Source organism: Chiloscyllium plagiosum, chromosome 9, assembly GCF_004010195.1.
Source record: "Chiloscyllium plagiosum isolate BGI_BamShark_2017 chromosome 9, ASM401019v2, whole genome shotgun sequence".
Classification (NCBI taxonomy): domain Eukaryota; kingdom Metazoa; phylum Chordata; class Chondrichthyes; order Orectolobiformes; family Hemiscylliidae; genus Chiloscyllium; species Chiloscyllium plagiosum.
Genome location: NC_057718.1, coordinates 100,572,411 through 100,587,525, shown reverse-complemented (window position 1 = coordinate 100,587,525; position 15,115 = coordinate 100,572,411). Strand labels below are relative to the sequence as shown.

The 15,115-nt window shown below is 39.2% G+C and overlaps 1 protein-coding gene across 4 annotated transcripts in view; it reads left to right on the top strand.

Moving 5' to 3' along the window:
* The window catches only part of tasp1 (taspase, threonine aspartase, 1), a 93,167-nt gene that overhangs the window by 42,267 nt on the left and 35,785 nt on the right, over positions 1-15,115 (top strand). For all 4 annotated transcript variants that reach the window (XM_043696630.1, XM_043696634.1, XM_043696632.1 and 1 more), the window contains exons 8-10: positions 3,259-3,378; positions 4,800-4,878; positions 6,986-7,096. In XM_043696630.1, the coding sequence (XP_043552565.1) occupies positions 3,259-3,378; positions 4,800-4,878; positions 6,986-7,096 (310 nt within the window). The remainder of the gene's footprint in view (positions 1-3,258; positions 3,379-4,799; positions 4,879-6,985; positions 7,097-15,115) is intronic.

Here is a 15,115-nt window from a genome sequence, read left to right as displayed (position 1 = left end):
CCCCATCCCTCTCTGCCTTCCGCAAGGACTGTTCCCATTGCCACAACGAACCAAACCGCAAATTGGAGGAACAACACCTCATCTTCTGCCTGGGTAGCCTACAGCCTGGAGGACTCCACTTTGAGTTCTCCAATTTCAAAAACCTCCCTTCCCCTCACTCTCTTCCCAGCCCCTCCCCCCTCCCTTCCACTCCTCCCACCCACCTTATGGATTCATTCCTCCCATTGACCAACCATCTATCTGAATTCACCTATCCCCACTACACCACCCTGCTCCACCACCCCCTTTATCTGCAGCTCACCTTAGACCCATCCCAAGTCTTGAAGAAAGGTTATATCAAAATGTCGACTTCTTTACCTCCTGATGCTGCCTGGCCTGCTGTGTTCTTTCAGTCTTCTGCTTGTCCACTCTAGATTCTAGTATCTGCAGTTTTTTTTGTCTCTAACAAAAAGGGCTACTTTGACATCAAAATATTAATGAAGAGAAAATTGAATATACTCCTGGATAGCTACAGATTTGTATTTAAAACGTAAAAGATATATTGGGCATGAAATCAAGAGAAATATTCCACAAATACCAGTGAAAATGTCTGTTTCTAAGCAGTACTATCCCTTTCTTCAACCATAGAAATTTATTTGCCTCACTCAATATAACAGACTTGATGTATTTCGTAAATTCTACTAGATCTGGATACACTCATCTTAGTTTTCACATGCCTTTACAGAAAAGAATTTTGTGCTTGCACTCTGCTCCAGAGAATTTAAGTTGGTACTAAGTGCAACACTCCCTCAGTGCTGAAGTTAAGAGAAGATGCCATCTTTTGATGCTAAAATGTAACTTGTTCATCCAGCTCAGGTGGATGATGAATGTCAACTTCCTTCTGAGGCTTCAGCATGACACATGCTTGTCTTCAGCCAATTTGATTCATGCCTCGTGATCTCAAGAAATTATTGAAGGCATTGTATACCAAAAATCTGTGAATATAATTTATAATTGAATTGTTTAAAATAATGGTAGATATGTTGTTTTTGTTCTATGATAGTTCATTTTTGTAAATAAGCCACATGGTCATTTGAAACAGTTGAAAGAGGAAGACCGTTTCTAGGAAGGCACATGATGCAAAGCAATTCCCCTATCAGGGCACCTGTGATATTAATGGATGAACTATTTATACTGAATTTGACTGACAGGGGAAAAACAAAACAGAGGCCACTAGGTTTAATTTCTCCTTCAGGTCAGAAAGGAAAATAGTTTCCTCCTGGCAAGAGAAATATATTTTGAGATCAGGGAACCAGTGACGCTAGAAGTGGCTTTAGTTGTGAGGCTTCCAAGTTGTGAGAATGTGTACAGAGGTCATCAGAACTGAAAAGGGCTTTAGGCCTCAAGAATTAGAGTGAAAAATATTCTTAACAATATTCTCAAAGAAGTCATCAACTTGTCTTAGCAGTCTATGGAGTCAATTTAAGTAAGAAATTGCAAGTTTAAGGTAGGAGATAGCTCTCGAGGGCTTGAGTATCTATAAACCAGTAGTGCAGAAAAACAGATTGAAACTTTTATTTTCGTGATGATGTTAAGATCTGATCTTTCTGATTTTACAGATTTTTACTTTTTATTTTGCAAGTGCAATCAACTGATGCTCTTTTGTTACCAAATATTTGCTATCCAGTGACTAATCATTATGGTAACCACTGCAAAAATTAAACTGATGACCGATCAAGCCAGATTTCACTCTCCAAAGTGATTTATCCACTATTACTATCAGCTGGGATCGTAACAATTGGATCCTGACCGGTATTCCTTCTAATTTTCTTCTCAGCAACGTGGGCCTCTAAGGCCTGTATGTGGCAGCACTTCAGGAACTTGATGTCAGGCCTGCGATCGGTGTGCTGGCACTGATTGCTGTGTGCAAAACATTGGGAGCTTGTTCTTAACCTCATTACAACCTTGCTCCAAGCCTGGACAAAAGAGCTGAATGCCAGAGGTGAGCTGAGAGGACATCAGTCGTTTGGCTGAGTATGACATTGACAAGCCCTCGTAAAACTTGAGTCACTGAGAGTTGTGATGATGGTCGGGAAGGAGGAGAGGAACTCTCCACTGGTCAGTGGTAGACCTAGCCGAAAAGAATATAACTAGATTTGTTAGATTATCATCTGAGCTTGAGGATGTTTCTGCAGGAGATCCTCAGGATCGTATCTTCAGCCCATACATCTTCAGCTGTTTGATCACTGGTCTTTAATGTATTATAAAGTCAGAAGTGAGGAAATTTGCTGAAGATTCAACAATTTTCAGAACCATTGGCAACAGTTCAGGTAATGAAGCAGCCTTTGTCCATATGAAACAAGAACTAGACAACATTCAACCGACCTTAAATAAGTGGCAAGGAACATCTGTGCCACACAAGTCCTCGGGAGCAACCCTCTCAACAAGAGAATCTGCTGTCTCACCTTGAAATTCAATGGCATTGCCATTGCTGAATCAACATACTGGGGTTACCATTGTCCAGAAGCTGAACTGGACCAGCTGGAACAATGTTGTGGCTACAATAGCAGGTCAACGGCTAGCAATCCTGCACCCAGTATCTTGCCTCCTGTCTCCCCAAAGCCTGTTCACCTTCAACAAGAGGTCGAGTCAGGACTGTGATGGAATACTCTCAACTTATTTGGGTGATGCTTGACACATCCAAGGCAAAGCAATTCATTTAGTTGGTGGACAGAGTGCCAATGCACAATGGCAGCAGTGTGCCCCATCTTCAAGATGCACTGCTGCAATTCAACAAAGCTGCTCTGACAGCAACCTTTCAACTGCACCCTCTGCTATCTGGATGGAAAGGGGCAACAGATATTTGAGCATACCACCTGCAAGTTCCCTTCTAAGTCACATACCATTCTGACTTGGAACAATATTGGGTAATTGGAGATGTCCAAATCCCATGAATGAATATTGAAAATGCATTATTTAGTACTTGTCAAAATAGAATTATTGACATCTGACCTTCACTTAAACAGTGCTAAAATAATTTTATATGCGTATTTACCACATTTACTACTTGTGTGTAGGAGCATAAAATTGACTTCGCACTTGCCTATAGCACCACACTAGCAAAGTTCAGAAGCAATCCCTGCAAATCCTTAGGGTGCTTAAGGATGTTTCTGAAAAGCTTAAATGTATAAAGTTCTTTATTTCTTTGGCACTTACTACATGTTGTTATTCTCACGATTCTGGATGTGTACTTATTCGGGTCTTTGTTTCTGTTTTTAGACTAATGACACAGCTTCATTAGATACTGTTGGGGCAGTAGTTGTGGATCATGAAGGAAATGTTGCTGCTGCCGTTTCCAGTGGAGGGTTGGCAATGAAGCATCCTGGGAGAGTTGGCCAAGTAAATATGTTTTTCTGAGTAAGATATTTGTGTTAATGTGCGAAATAGTTTACTTCCCTTGGTTTCAGTCAGGAAATAAAACCTAACAAAGCATTCTCACTATTGGTATTCAGTAACAAAACAAATGCGCATCATGGATATAAATCATAATTGAAATATTTTATGTTGAAAAACTTTGTTTTGAAATTGTTATTTTAGGATATTAATCCTTACCTGGGTGCTTATTAACTCATGTATGTTCATTTAATTAGCTTGTGCAGAAAAAATATTACCATATAACAATAAGATTTCAGTATGATATTTTTGATTTGGCATGGTGATGACTGATAATGTTGCTGTACTAGAAATCTAGAACCTCAGGCTAATGTTCCGAGGACATGAGTTTGAATCCCACATGCAGACAAGTTATCTCTAATCCATTCTTGACCGTCTTATTTCAATCTAGTCAAGTTATTGCACTTTAAACAATAATGGTTATGTATGTCTAACCTTCAGTTAACACCTTTTCTGAAAATACATAAGCACGCACCTGGTGTGCCAACTTTATGCCCAGGGCTAATGCCAAGCAGCCCAACATGATTTTAGATGCTGCCAGGTAGTGACTGGGGCTGCAAGTCACCTCTTAGCTACATAAGTATTGAAAATGGTCAACAGCATTGCCTAGTTATTGATCACGAAGTGGATATCTTTTAAAATGACGGATGCAAAACTGATTTTATTCAGTAAGTGCTGATGGAAATTCTTGCAATTCCAAACCTTTTCATGTTATGAAACTGCTTGTGTAATTATGCAAGTCAAATTATACTGAAAAGCTGTAAAGCAGAACAAGGTACTATCTATTATGTTGCAAATAAAGATACCCATTTAAACCTGTATGGAAAAATGTGTTGTGCTGATTTTTGGAGTTGACTGGACAAAGGGTGGGTATTCACAGAATCTCCGGTTTGGTTATTTTGGGTTTGTTATTGCTCACAAAGCAATGCCATGAATGTAGCATCATGCTAAGAAATAGAGTTTGGCTAATGAAAGGTTTGCCTTACTTTTGGAAACTGTTTTCTTGCTATAATGGGGGAAGAATCCAGACCATAAGTGTTGCATGTGTAAAATGAATTGCAAGAGCCTGCTCCATTTGGAGGGAATAAGAAGCTTGTAGGTTTTGGGTAATATTCTATAGAGTGAAAGTAATGAAATGTATGAATACAGTAGAACAAGATCATTGTGTGAGTTGTTCCTCATTTCCAAAGCTTTAGTCTACATTCTGAAAATAAGAATTTAAAAGGTAGATTTGAGTACTCCGATGTTTAAAATGAAGAAGAAAATGATTGAATTTCAACAGAAAGAAAAACTGTGAAATATAATGAAAAGTTGTCAACACTTTTTTTTTCTCACTCGTACTCTCTCTCTCTCTGATTTGCTTACAGGCAGCTGTGTATGGCTGTGGGTGCTGGGCAGAGAATACAAGTGGCCCTAATGTATACTCTACAGCTGTGAGTACATCAGGTATTTGCTACGTAGGCAGACATTTCCCTTTAATTGTATTTACTAACATATGGACCTCCAAAGAAAGTTAAAGAAGTGATAGAATGCCAGTGTCTTTTTTTTCAAACTGTTTCTACCCATTATTTGCATCGATGTTTGTCATTCATTCATGCCTTTGTCGTGAAAATACTCCCAAAGTTGGGAATTAGACTTGCGCAGGAGTTGTTGTAAAAGGTAACTAAAGAAGAGGTGCAAGCTAGATTTTAAACAGAATTTCCAAAGTAGAGAAAGTAGGAGTCAGTGAATGTGTTTAGGAGCATGTTATTGTGTAAGTGAGTTCACCAAAAGCTTTACAAATAATGGAACAAGTAGGAAACAGCATACTTTATAAATTTGAAAATCAAACTGTCACTTCGAGGATTAGCACAAAAGAAGTTACACATGTATTTTGAAATGAGAGCAAAACCTTTGAAAATCATCATTAAGAGATTGACACTATTAAGAGTGATAATTGCATTGGACTTGGTATAGTTCAGGGAATCAGCAGCAGATAACCTTAAACGGAGGCAAAAATGGATGATGTTGTGGAGGTGGAAACAAGTGATTTGCGTAATTGCATTGGGTCACCAATCTGAAGCTCACCTTGAGGTCAAAATGCTACTTAAACATTTGAATTGTTGAAAGACATGGGAAGAAGAATTTTAGCATGGGTGAGCAGTTGAATTGGTTACAGTTAAAGGGTTCAATGATCAATAAAAGTTCAAAGCTGATTGAGAGTCTAGGTCCAAACTACCAGTTTCTGGGTTTTACTGAAGTGAGGAGATGAGTAGACAGCTAATCTGGTCACAGATGCAAATTGGCATTTTAAATCTGATGAGGAGGCTGAATGCTTTTGATTTAATTTGCTTTTTTGATTTAACTGACTGGCCAGTTTTCTTAGACCTTTGGGAAAATGTAGAAGCCTTGGGGAATAGGCAAGTGTAGTCACAGCGTCTGTGAGCCTGGTGCAACAGAAGAATTTCCTCCAGCCTCTCAAGCTCCAGTGCCAATAGACATTTAAACTAAAAATCTACAGCATGTCGGGAAAACCTGTTTTACATATTCCTTTTGATGCTGAATAAGCTTCTACCACCCTTTCAGGGAATGAGTTCCTAGTTTAGAACTTGCTACTTTTATAAATTAAAAAAAATCATCTCGCCTTTGGTTCGTTTGCCAATTACTACGCTGCTAAATATAAGAGCACATGGTTAGATCATATGGTGTTCCAACATACTGCCATATGCATATTTCAGCATTCCAATGACTTTAGAAATCTAGCATGTGCTGTTTAACTTCTTTTTATTGCTAAGATGATACTTAGTGCACAAAAAAGGTTTTTTCTTGGCTCTATTATATGTTGAACAGAGTGGTTTCCATTTAAAAATATCTTGTGTCAAATTGCTCTAAAAGATAACCAAAGCTGCTTGCTTTTGTGTAAAAGAAAATACGAATGTCATAACTTTAAAGTCTTCATCATATGGCAGACAGAACAGAAATGAGTTTTATTTTTTGCTCTATAACAGGAGGTTCTTTCATGTTTCAAAATTGAAAACGTGTGTATCTTAATGCAACAAATGTATGTGCTCTTTTACATGCACCTGTTTCCAATTTACTAACATGAAAGACGTGCCCATCGAAAGCTCTATATAAGAGAAATTTTTTTTCCTGTGACACACAATGAATGTTTAAGCTTGCGTTCAGTGGTTTTACTTCAAGTTTTTCACCCCAAAATTTTCTCATTGTTTTAAGACCAATGAATATGTGGTGTCACGCTTAAGCGGTATATTTATTTTCTGTTGTGGTTCTGGTACAAGAACCATTACTCAGATTGATTTTAGATTTTGAAGACTAATTCTGTTGTGGTCTGAATTGAGTTCTGACAGAAAACTAAAACAGTAAACACTGGAGTGGCATTCTTTCAAAAAAATCTTTTGGTTCAAATAAACTTCTTTTCCGCACAAGAACTGTTTGCTTAGCATCTCATTGGTTGATATTAGATACTATTGAAGAGGTAATGTCATTGCTTATCTGTTTCTCCTCCACTTTTGACCTTCTCAGATTTGCAATTTTAAACATTTCCATCTCTTAGGTTGCGGAGAGCACCTTGTGCGGACTGTGTTGGCTAGGGAATGTTCGGTGGCCCTACAAGCAGAAGATGCCCACCAGGCATTGCTAGAAACTATGCAAAAGAAGTTTATTCGTAAGTTTCTATTTTTTTTTTCTTTCCAACTCAGCAGAGATATCTCTCTCTCTCTCTCTCTCTCTCTCTCTCTCTCTCTCTCTCTCTCTCTCTCTGTCTTCCTCTTCCATTTTCCAGTTGTGCTCCATCACTGTCTTCTAACCACCTCTCCAAACCAACCACCCACCATTGCAAAGTGTAATTGTAATCTTACTCATGTTTTTATGTAGATTCCACCTTAAAGTTTGACTTGTATATGCTATAGACCTTGCTGTAAAGCACAACTTTCTGTTAACTTTTATTTTTGTGATCTTAAGGAGGTTCTTTTAAAGAATTGGGAACCTGAATCTCCAAAACTTTCTGATTTGCATCTCCCAGCCTTCCATTATTTGAACTATAATATGAAACATCGTATGTCATGTTTGCTGACCTGGAGTTCTATCTGCCATGTTTTTACCTGATTCAGTGTCCGACCAACATTGCCTTAGAATGCACTTTTATATGCTCTTTACTTTAAATTTTGAACACCAATGATCTATATTTCAGAGTTAAGGGATTGATTTACACCACAAACAGAAGCTTTAGGTCCTTTGAAATAAAAACAGAAAGTGCTGGAAATGCTCAGCGTGTTAGACAGCACCTGTGGAGAGAAACTATTAATGGTTCAGGTCACTGGATCTTCAACAGCCTTGTGGTTTACATGTAATTGATCATCGTTCAGGAAAATTTTGACAATGCTTTTCTCTAAGTCTTTGAAAGAAGTATCGCTTAGCTGATCTGCAAAATTATGTTTTCCTCTTTTGTGGAATGGACCAAAACCTATTATCAATTCTATTTTGGGAGCAAAACTAAACAAACCAGTTGATTTATTGAGGTTAGTAGTTTGAATTGCCTGAATAAACGACCGATGGAAAAGCATAACAAAGGGCAAATTGGCCTTGTATTTCACAGTAGAACCTACCTGGAAAGTTGGAGCTAACTCTATTCTAGGGAAAATGTGCAACAATTTCTGTAAGCTATTGATTTAAAGCATTATGCATGCTTTTGTTAAATATTTCTGTCATGGTTTGAGGCACTCTGGATGATGGACATTTTAGTGCTATTTCTGCCCATGTTGACCTTAAGGTTTATGCTGCCCTTTTAAATCGTGTTGCACAAATGTGTTGGTACACACTGGATGACACAATGGAGAACTTGAGATTATGTACTTAGAGATAATGTTTTGCTACTTATTGCAATAAAAAATGTTGTTTTGTTTACAAGTTCCCTCCTAGAGTTCCTTCTCATTTCTGACCTGGCATGGTTCATAGCTACTGTTATTCATATTTCAGTTGTCTTGTGGTTATTTGGATTTGCCTATTCACATCTCCAAGCCAAGAAATTAGTTTGAGGATATATTCAGCAGAGTAAGGGACAACCACCTGGAACAGAAATACTTCATAAGAGTAACTTCAAAGGGATGAGAAATTAATCCTTTGGAAGAGTAATTGGCAAACTATGAAGCTCTTGGCCCATTTAATAAATATAATAGTAAGTTGAAAATTGAGAACAAAGTAGTAACAGAATCTTTCACAGTAATTATTTCCCAGTTAAGATAGATCTGTTATCAGGAATGGCAAAAAGGTTGGATGGCACACAAATAATATACTGATGACAAAGATTTGTTGCTTTTAAACTGAGCATAAGTGAAGATATTTTAATTTTAAATTTGGCAGAAATTTCTATAGATCAGGAAAGAGCTAAATATCTCTGACTTTAGTAAAGGTTTTATTAATCGCTCGTGGGATGTGAGCATTGCTGGCTGAATTTATTGTCCGTCACTAATTGCCCTTGAAGGTGTAGTTGAAACTTAAAAGTCATAGACCAATTAAATTTAACTATGATTGCAAAGAAAATATTTGAAATTATTTTGAGGGATTTACTAGTAAACTCCTGGTAATGTATAACTACATAAATTCTACAGGGAAAATCATACATAGGAACATGGCGGGAAGTCGGTCATTCAACTTTCAAGCTAGTCAGTTAGATCATGGCTGATTGTCTACCTCACCACATTTCTTGCACTATCCCTATCCCTATATCCATGTCTCGAACATGCTTCATTACTTAGTTTCCGTAACCCTTTGGGTAAAGAATTCCAAAGATTCATCATCCTTTGAATAATGAAATTCCTCTTCATCTCAGTTTTAAGTGGGCTACCCCTTATTATGACACAAAATCCACTGGTTTTAGGTTCACCACTGAAACATCCTATCTGCATATGTCCTGTTATGCCCTTTAAGAGGTTCCAATGAGATCACCTCTCATTCTAAAACTCCAGAGATTATTGGCCGAGTCTCCTCAATTTTTTTCAAGATAATCCTGCCATGCGAAGTATTAGTCCAATGAGCCTCTGTTGCTCTTCCTTCAAGGCAAATATGTTCTTACTTAGATAGGGAGGCCAAAACTATACACTGTACTCTAGGTACATTCTCACAAAGGATGTATACAATTGCAGCAAGACATTTTTAATCCTGTACTTAAATCCCTTTGCACTGAAGGCCATTGTGCCATTCACCTTCCTAATTGTTTGCTGTACCTGCATGCTAATGTGCCATGAACGAAGATACCAATGTTCATTTGGACATCGTCACTTCCCCATCTCTCTACATTTAAGAGATATTCTCTCAATTTTCTTTTCGGAAATAAAAAGACAACTTCACACTTCATTTGCATTATATTCTGTTGGCTATGTTCCTGTCCACTTGTGTAGCTTGTTCAAGTCTCCTTGAAACTTTTTTGCAATCTCCAAGCATTCCCATCATATAATTTGGAAGTCTTAATTTTTCCCCACGTCCAAATCGCAGCTGTGGCTCAGGTACTGGCCCTTGTGGCATCACACCAGGAATTGCTTATTTATTCCTCCTGTTTTCTGTCTGGCAATTAACATGTAATCCTTGCCAGGATTGTGAAAAAAAAAAGTGAAAACAACAGGATTGGTGTAGTGGATGCTTTTAACTTCCCCTATATTGAAAGTGGAGTTGCAGGTAGATAGGATAGTCAAGAAGGCATTTGGAATGTTTTCCCTTATTGATCAGAGTATTGAGTACAGGAGTTGAGAGGTCATGTTGCAGCTGTACAGGACATTGGTTAGGCTACTGCTGGAATATTGCGTGCAATTCTGGTCTCCTTCCTATCAGAAAGATGTTGTGAAACTTGAAAGGGTTCAGGACAAATTTACAAGGATGTTGCCAGGGTTGGAGGATTTGAGCTACAGGGAGAGGCTGAACAAGCTAGGGCTGTTTTCCCTGGAGCGTCGGAGGCTGAGTGGTGACCTTACAGAGGTCTATAAAATCATGAGGGGCATGGATAGGATAAATACGCAAGGTAGGGTGAGAGAGTCCAGAACTAGAGGGCATAGGTTTAGAGTGAGAGGGGCAAGGTATAAAAGAAACCAAAGGGGCAGCTTTTTCACTCAGCGGGTGGTACGTGTATGGTATGAGCTGCCAGAGGAAGTGGTGGAGGCTAGTACGATTGCCTCTTTTAAAGGCCAGTTGATTAGAGGTCAGGGCCAGCATGTTCCTGTGAAAATGAAGGTTAAAAATATGGGCGGCACGGTGGCACAGTGGGCGGCACGGTGGCACAGTGGTTAGCACTGCTGCCTCACAGCGCCAGAGACCCGGGTTCAATTCCCGCCTCAGGCGACTGACTGTGTGGAGTTTGCACGTTCTCCCCGTGTCTGCGTGGGTTTCCTCCGGGTGCTCCGGTTTCCTCCCACAGTCCAAAAGATGTGCAGGGTCAGGTGAATTGGCCATACTGAATTGCCCATAGTGTTAGGTAAGGGGTAAATGTAGGGGTATGGGTGGGTTTCGCTTCGGCGGGTCGGTGTGGACTTGTTGGGCCAAAGGGCCTGTTTCCACACTGTAATCTAATCTAATCTAATCTAAATCTAATCCTGATCTGGTACTAAATTTCCACATTACCTCGAGTTAAAATACAAAACTGCCAAGAAATTTGAGCTCCAGTTTGCAGAGCTGAAGAGACAGCTGGACTAACTGACACATCTCCGGAACTATAGTTATATGGATAGCAGGGTGGAGAAAGTGAGGACTGCAGATGCTGGAGATCAGAGTCGAGAGTGTGTTGCTGGGAAAGCACAGCAGGTCAGGCAGCATCCGAGGAGCAGGGCAATCGACGTTTCGGTCATAAACCCTTCATCAGGAATGGCCCTTGCCTGAAACATCGATTCTCCTGCTCCTCAGATGCTGCCTGACCTGCTGTGCTTTTCCAGCACCCCCCATTCGACTTAGATAACCACAGTCCATTTGGTGTAATGGCAAAGAATCAATATTTATTGCAGCTGCATATTCTGAAAAACCAAACCTAATAAAATTATACCTCTCAGAAATAGTTCAAATGTCCTCCATTTTATCACTGCCTTTCTGTGCACAGGCTTTGTTTCATGGTCAAGATTTGAAAGCTTACATGCCAGCAAAATATTTCATAAAATGCAGATGCATTTTTAGTTGTTCCTCTTAAGTGCTGTAGAGATCAAAGCTGCACAATCTGCAGTCGCTTTTTTTAACTGTCTTATAACAAAGGGATGCCATCAGTGAATGAACAGGCTGTTAGCAGACCTGAAAGAATAGCTTGGCAAGACAATGGATGTAGCCAGCAGGCGAGAAAGCAGCTTAGTTGCATTTGCCCTGCGAGCAACTGATTGTAGTTCTTGCCATCGGCAGCCAGCATCCTGTTTACAATTTAGATCTGAATCCTTGCGGGAGCTGTGGGCCTCTGGCCAAATTGGGAATGCCTGGCATAGACATTCTGAGCTCTTTAAGCAGCAGGTGACAGACAAACTGATGGCAGATGTTTATCACTTGTGTAACTTAAAAGCAGAATGCAATAGCGCGATTACTAAATTTGGGTGAGGGAGAGTGTGGGGAGTAAATATCTTTGTTCATTAAATTTAAGCTTTAGTTGTTGGGGAAAATATTTTGGAAATTGAGCATAAAACAAAACATACTTTCCAAATCCTGTTTCATTGCGTACTTCATTATGTGAGTTTTGTTTTCAAAGCAGTTTTCTTTAAATATTTCCTAAATTTACCTCATTAAATATGATGTGGGCCTCCTAAAAGTAAACTGCTGCTGTAGAGGCACCCAAAAGGCTTTTATTGCGTAAGCATGATGCTCAAGAGAATTGTATGCTTTTTTTGAAACATTAAATAATTTGATCATGAATGTATTTAGAATAAAGGTAACTAAAATAGATAATTGATTGTTTATTATTTAAGGGCAATTTTCCTCAGGTGAATTCTTAAACTTGCCTTTAACCTTTCTACCTTAGGCATCTCTTTTACCTTTCCTTTTCTTCATCTCTTGTCTTCCAAATGGCCAGCAATTACCATCCCAAACCTAAGAATTTCTTGCAGCATATACCATTTATCTTGTATTGAATTTAAGACCATTGCAAGATCAAAGTCAAAGAAGACAAGTTTGAAACAAATGTGAAAGCTGACTTCTATAATGCACATTTTTAGAGATCAGTTTTGTTTTTACTGGTGGTCTGGAATGATCAAAAATTAATCACAGATTTGTGTCTGCTATGTTATTCTGCTTAGTTTGTGCATTTGACTGTGGGCAGCTGTGTTTCACAACTAAGATGGATGAATGCCATTGTGAATTTGCTTGGGGCTAGTTATCAGTGCTATGTAAAATCAGACTCGTGTTTAGGCAGCTTGGGATCTTGAACCAAAATTAAGGACATTATGAACACTTGAAGGGAAAGTGGTGCTCATGAGGAGGGAAAGAATAGATTTTGTTGAAATTATTCCAAGTACATTGAGAAAACTGTTGTATTGCATGGTTTTCAGTGATTAAAAGCAGCGGAGTCCAAAGATTGATCATATTGTAGGTATAGATGCTCGGTTTACTCTATCACAAGATGCACAAATGAAGGCTGTTGTTTAATTCAGTACCTAGAGCATTTGGAGACTGATATCAGTCTTGTGTCAGCCATTGCCTTGTACCCAGGTCTCCATGGAACACACACTGTCCATAGGTATACTTTAGCCTTCTATGACTATTGAGCACTATGGGCTAGATACATAATCACTCCCCAAGACCAAGACAAATTTAGTTTGAGTATCATTTTTGTTTTTTAAAAATTATTTTACTGTAGTGTCCCTTTTAGAGGGCTGGCTCCTGTTTGTTTAGTTTAAGTTGGTTTAATTGGCTTCATTAAGATAATATAAATAGAGACTGCTGAGATACCCTGAGGTAGGTTGGAAATGAACAAATTTAAATTAAGCCTAGTATCAAGAAAAGATTGGTGGTCATTTTCATACTTCATCAAGCTTGAACGAATTAAGGGATGACGACTAGTGTTGTGACTGGAGCAAAACTTATTTCTGCAGGATAAAATCTCTTCCCCTAATAGATGGCAGAAGAAATATGGTGAGTCCTTGAGAGGTTAACCAAACATGTATCCACCACTCTTCCCTCTTACACTGGCTTTGACAAAAATACACATCCAACATGGAACTAACGTTTGTCCCTTGTCAGCAGCTCCTCGATCCCATTGGTCCACCTTTTCAAGCTTTACTCTTCTATGTCCATTTCTACAAATGTTGTATACTTTGTTGTGTCTGTGTTTGGGACAATCTTGAACAATGAGCTTAAAAGGCAAATTTTCTGAGAATTGAGAAGGTATGCTAAGCCATCAGTAAAGATGAGCAAGCAACTTCTTTCCTTTTCAGCCGCAGTTTTATAACAAGGTTGCTTTGCTGCTTGTCATTGTATGTCATTTGTCAAGTTTGCAAACTGTTGAGCTTAATGTATAGTCTCCTCCACTTTGGTTGTGGAGTTGGCAACTTTCCTTAATTTTAATGCGTATGGATGCTTCCAGGTGATGTTAGTTAAATCAGTCAGCAGTTTATTGTATTCAGACATTCTTTAGTTTCCTTCAGTTTATTATGAATTACTGCAAATATGGTATTAACTTTGTCTGAACAGTTGGATTCCTGGAAGTATAGGATCCTATCAATATCACCCATATAACTATAAAGTTTCCATCTTAATGCTGAGTCAGTCAGGAGCAGGTAAGGATTTAATTGCCAAATATTAGAGACCATAAAGGGTTCTAGCCATCTCATTTTGCATGCCCCCAGAGAGTAGCTTTGGTTTATTCCTTCTGGGATAACTACACTGTTCATCCACAAGTTTAAAGAGAGTTTAAGGGTTACTGTGGATTATATCTGCCATAAAAGTTGTTGGATGCAAATCTTATCAGATCGAGTGGATCGGTTGGAGAGACAGATAGAAGCAATGAGGGGGAAAGTCTCAGATACAGTCACATAGATGGGTTAACTCCAGGAAGGGTGAGAGAGGTCGGCAGCGAGGGCAGGAGTCTTTTGTGGATATACCCATTTTAAACAGGTATGCTGTTTTGGAAAATGTAGGGGGCGATGGATTCTCAGGGGAAGGTAGCACGACCGCCAAGTTTCTGGTATTGATACTGGCTCTAATGCAACGAGGGGTACGTCAGCTTCCAAGAGATCAATTGTGTTAGGGGATTCTGTAGTCAGAGGTACAGACAGATTTTTCTGTGGCCAGCAGAGAAAAAGCAGAATGGTGTGTTGTTTCCCTGGTGCCAGGATCAAGGATGTCTCAGAGGGTGCAGAATGTTCTCACGGGGGAGAGGGGCCAGCAAGAGGTCATTGTCCACATTGGAACCAATGATCTAGGAAGGAAAAGGTTGAGATTCTGAAGGGAGATTACAGAGAGCTAGGCAGGAATTTAAAAAGGAGGTCCTCAAGGGTAGTAATATCTGGATTACTCTCAGTGCTACGAGCTAGTGAGGGCAGGAATAGGAGGATAGAGCAGATGAATGCATGGCTGAGGAGCTGGTGTATGGGAGAAGGATTCACATTTTTGGATCATTGGAATCTCTTTTGGGGTAGAAGTGACCTGTACAAGAAGGACGGATTGCACCTAAATTGGAAGGGACTAATATACTGGCAGGGAAATTTGCTAGAACTGCTTGGGAGGATTTAAGCTA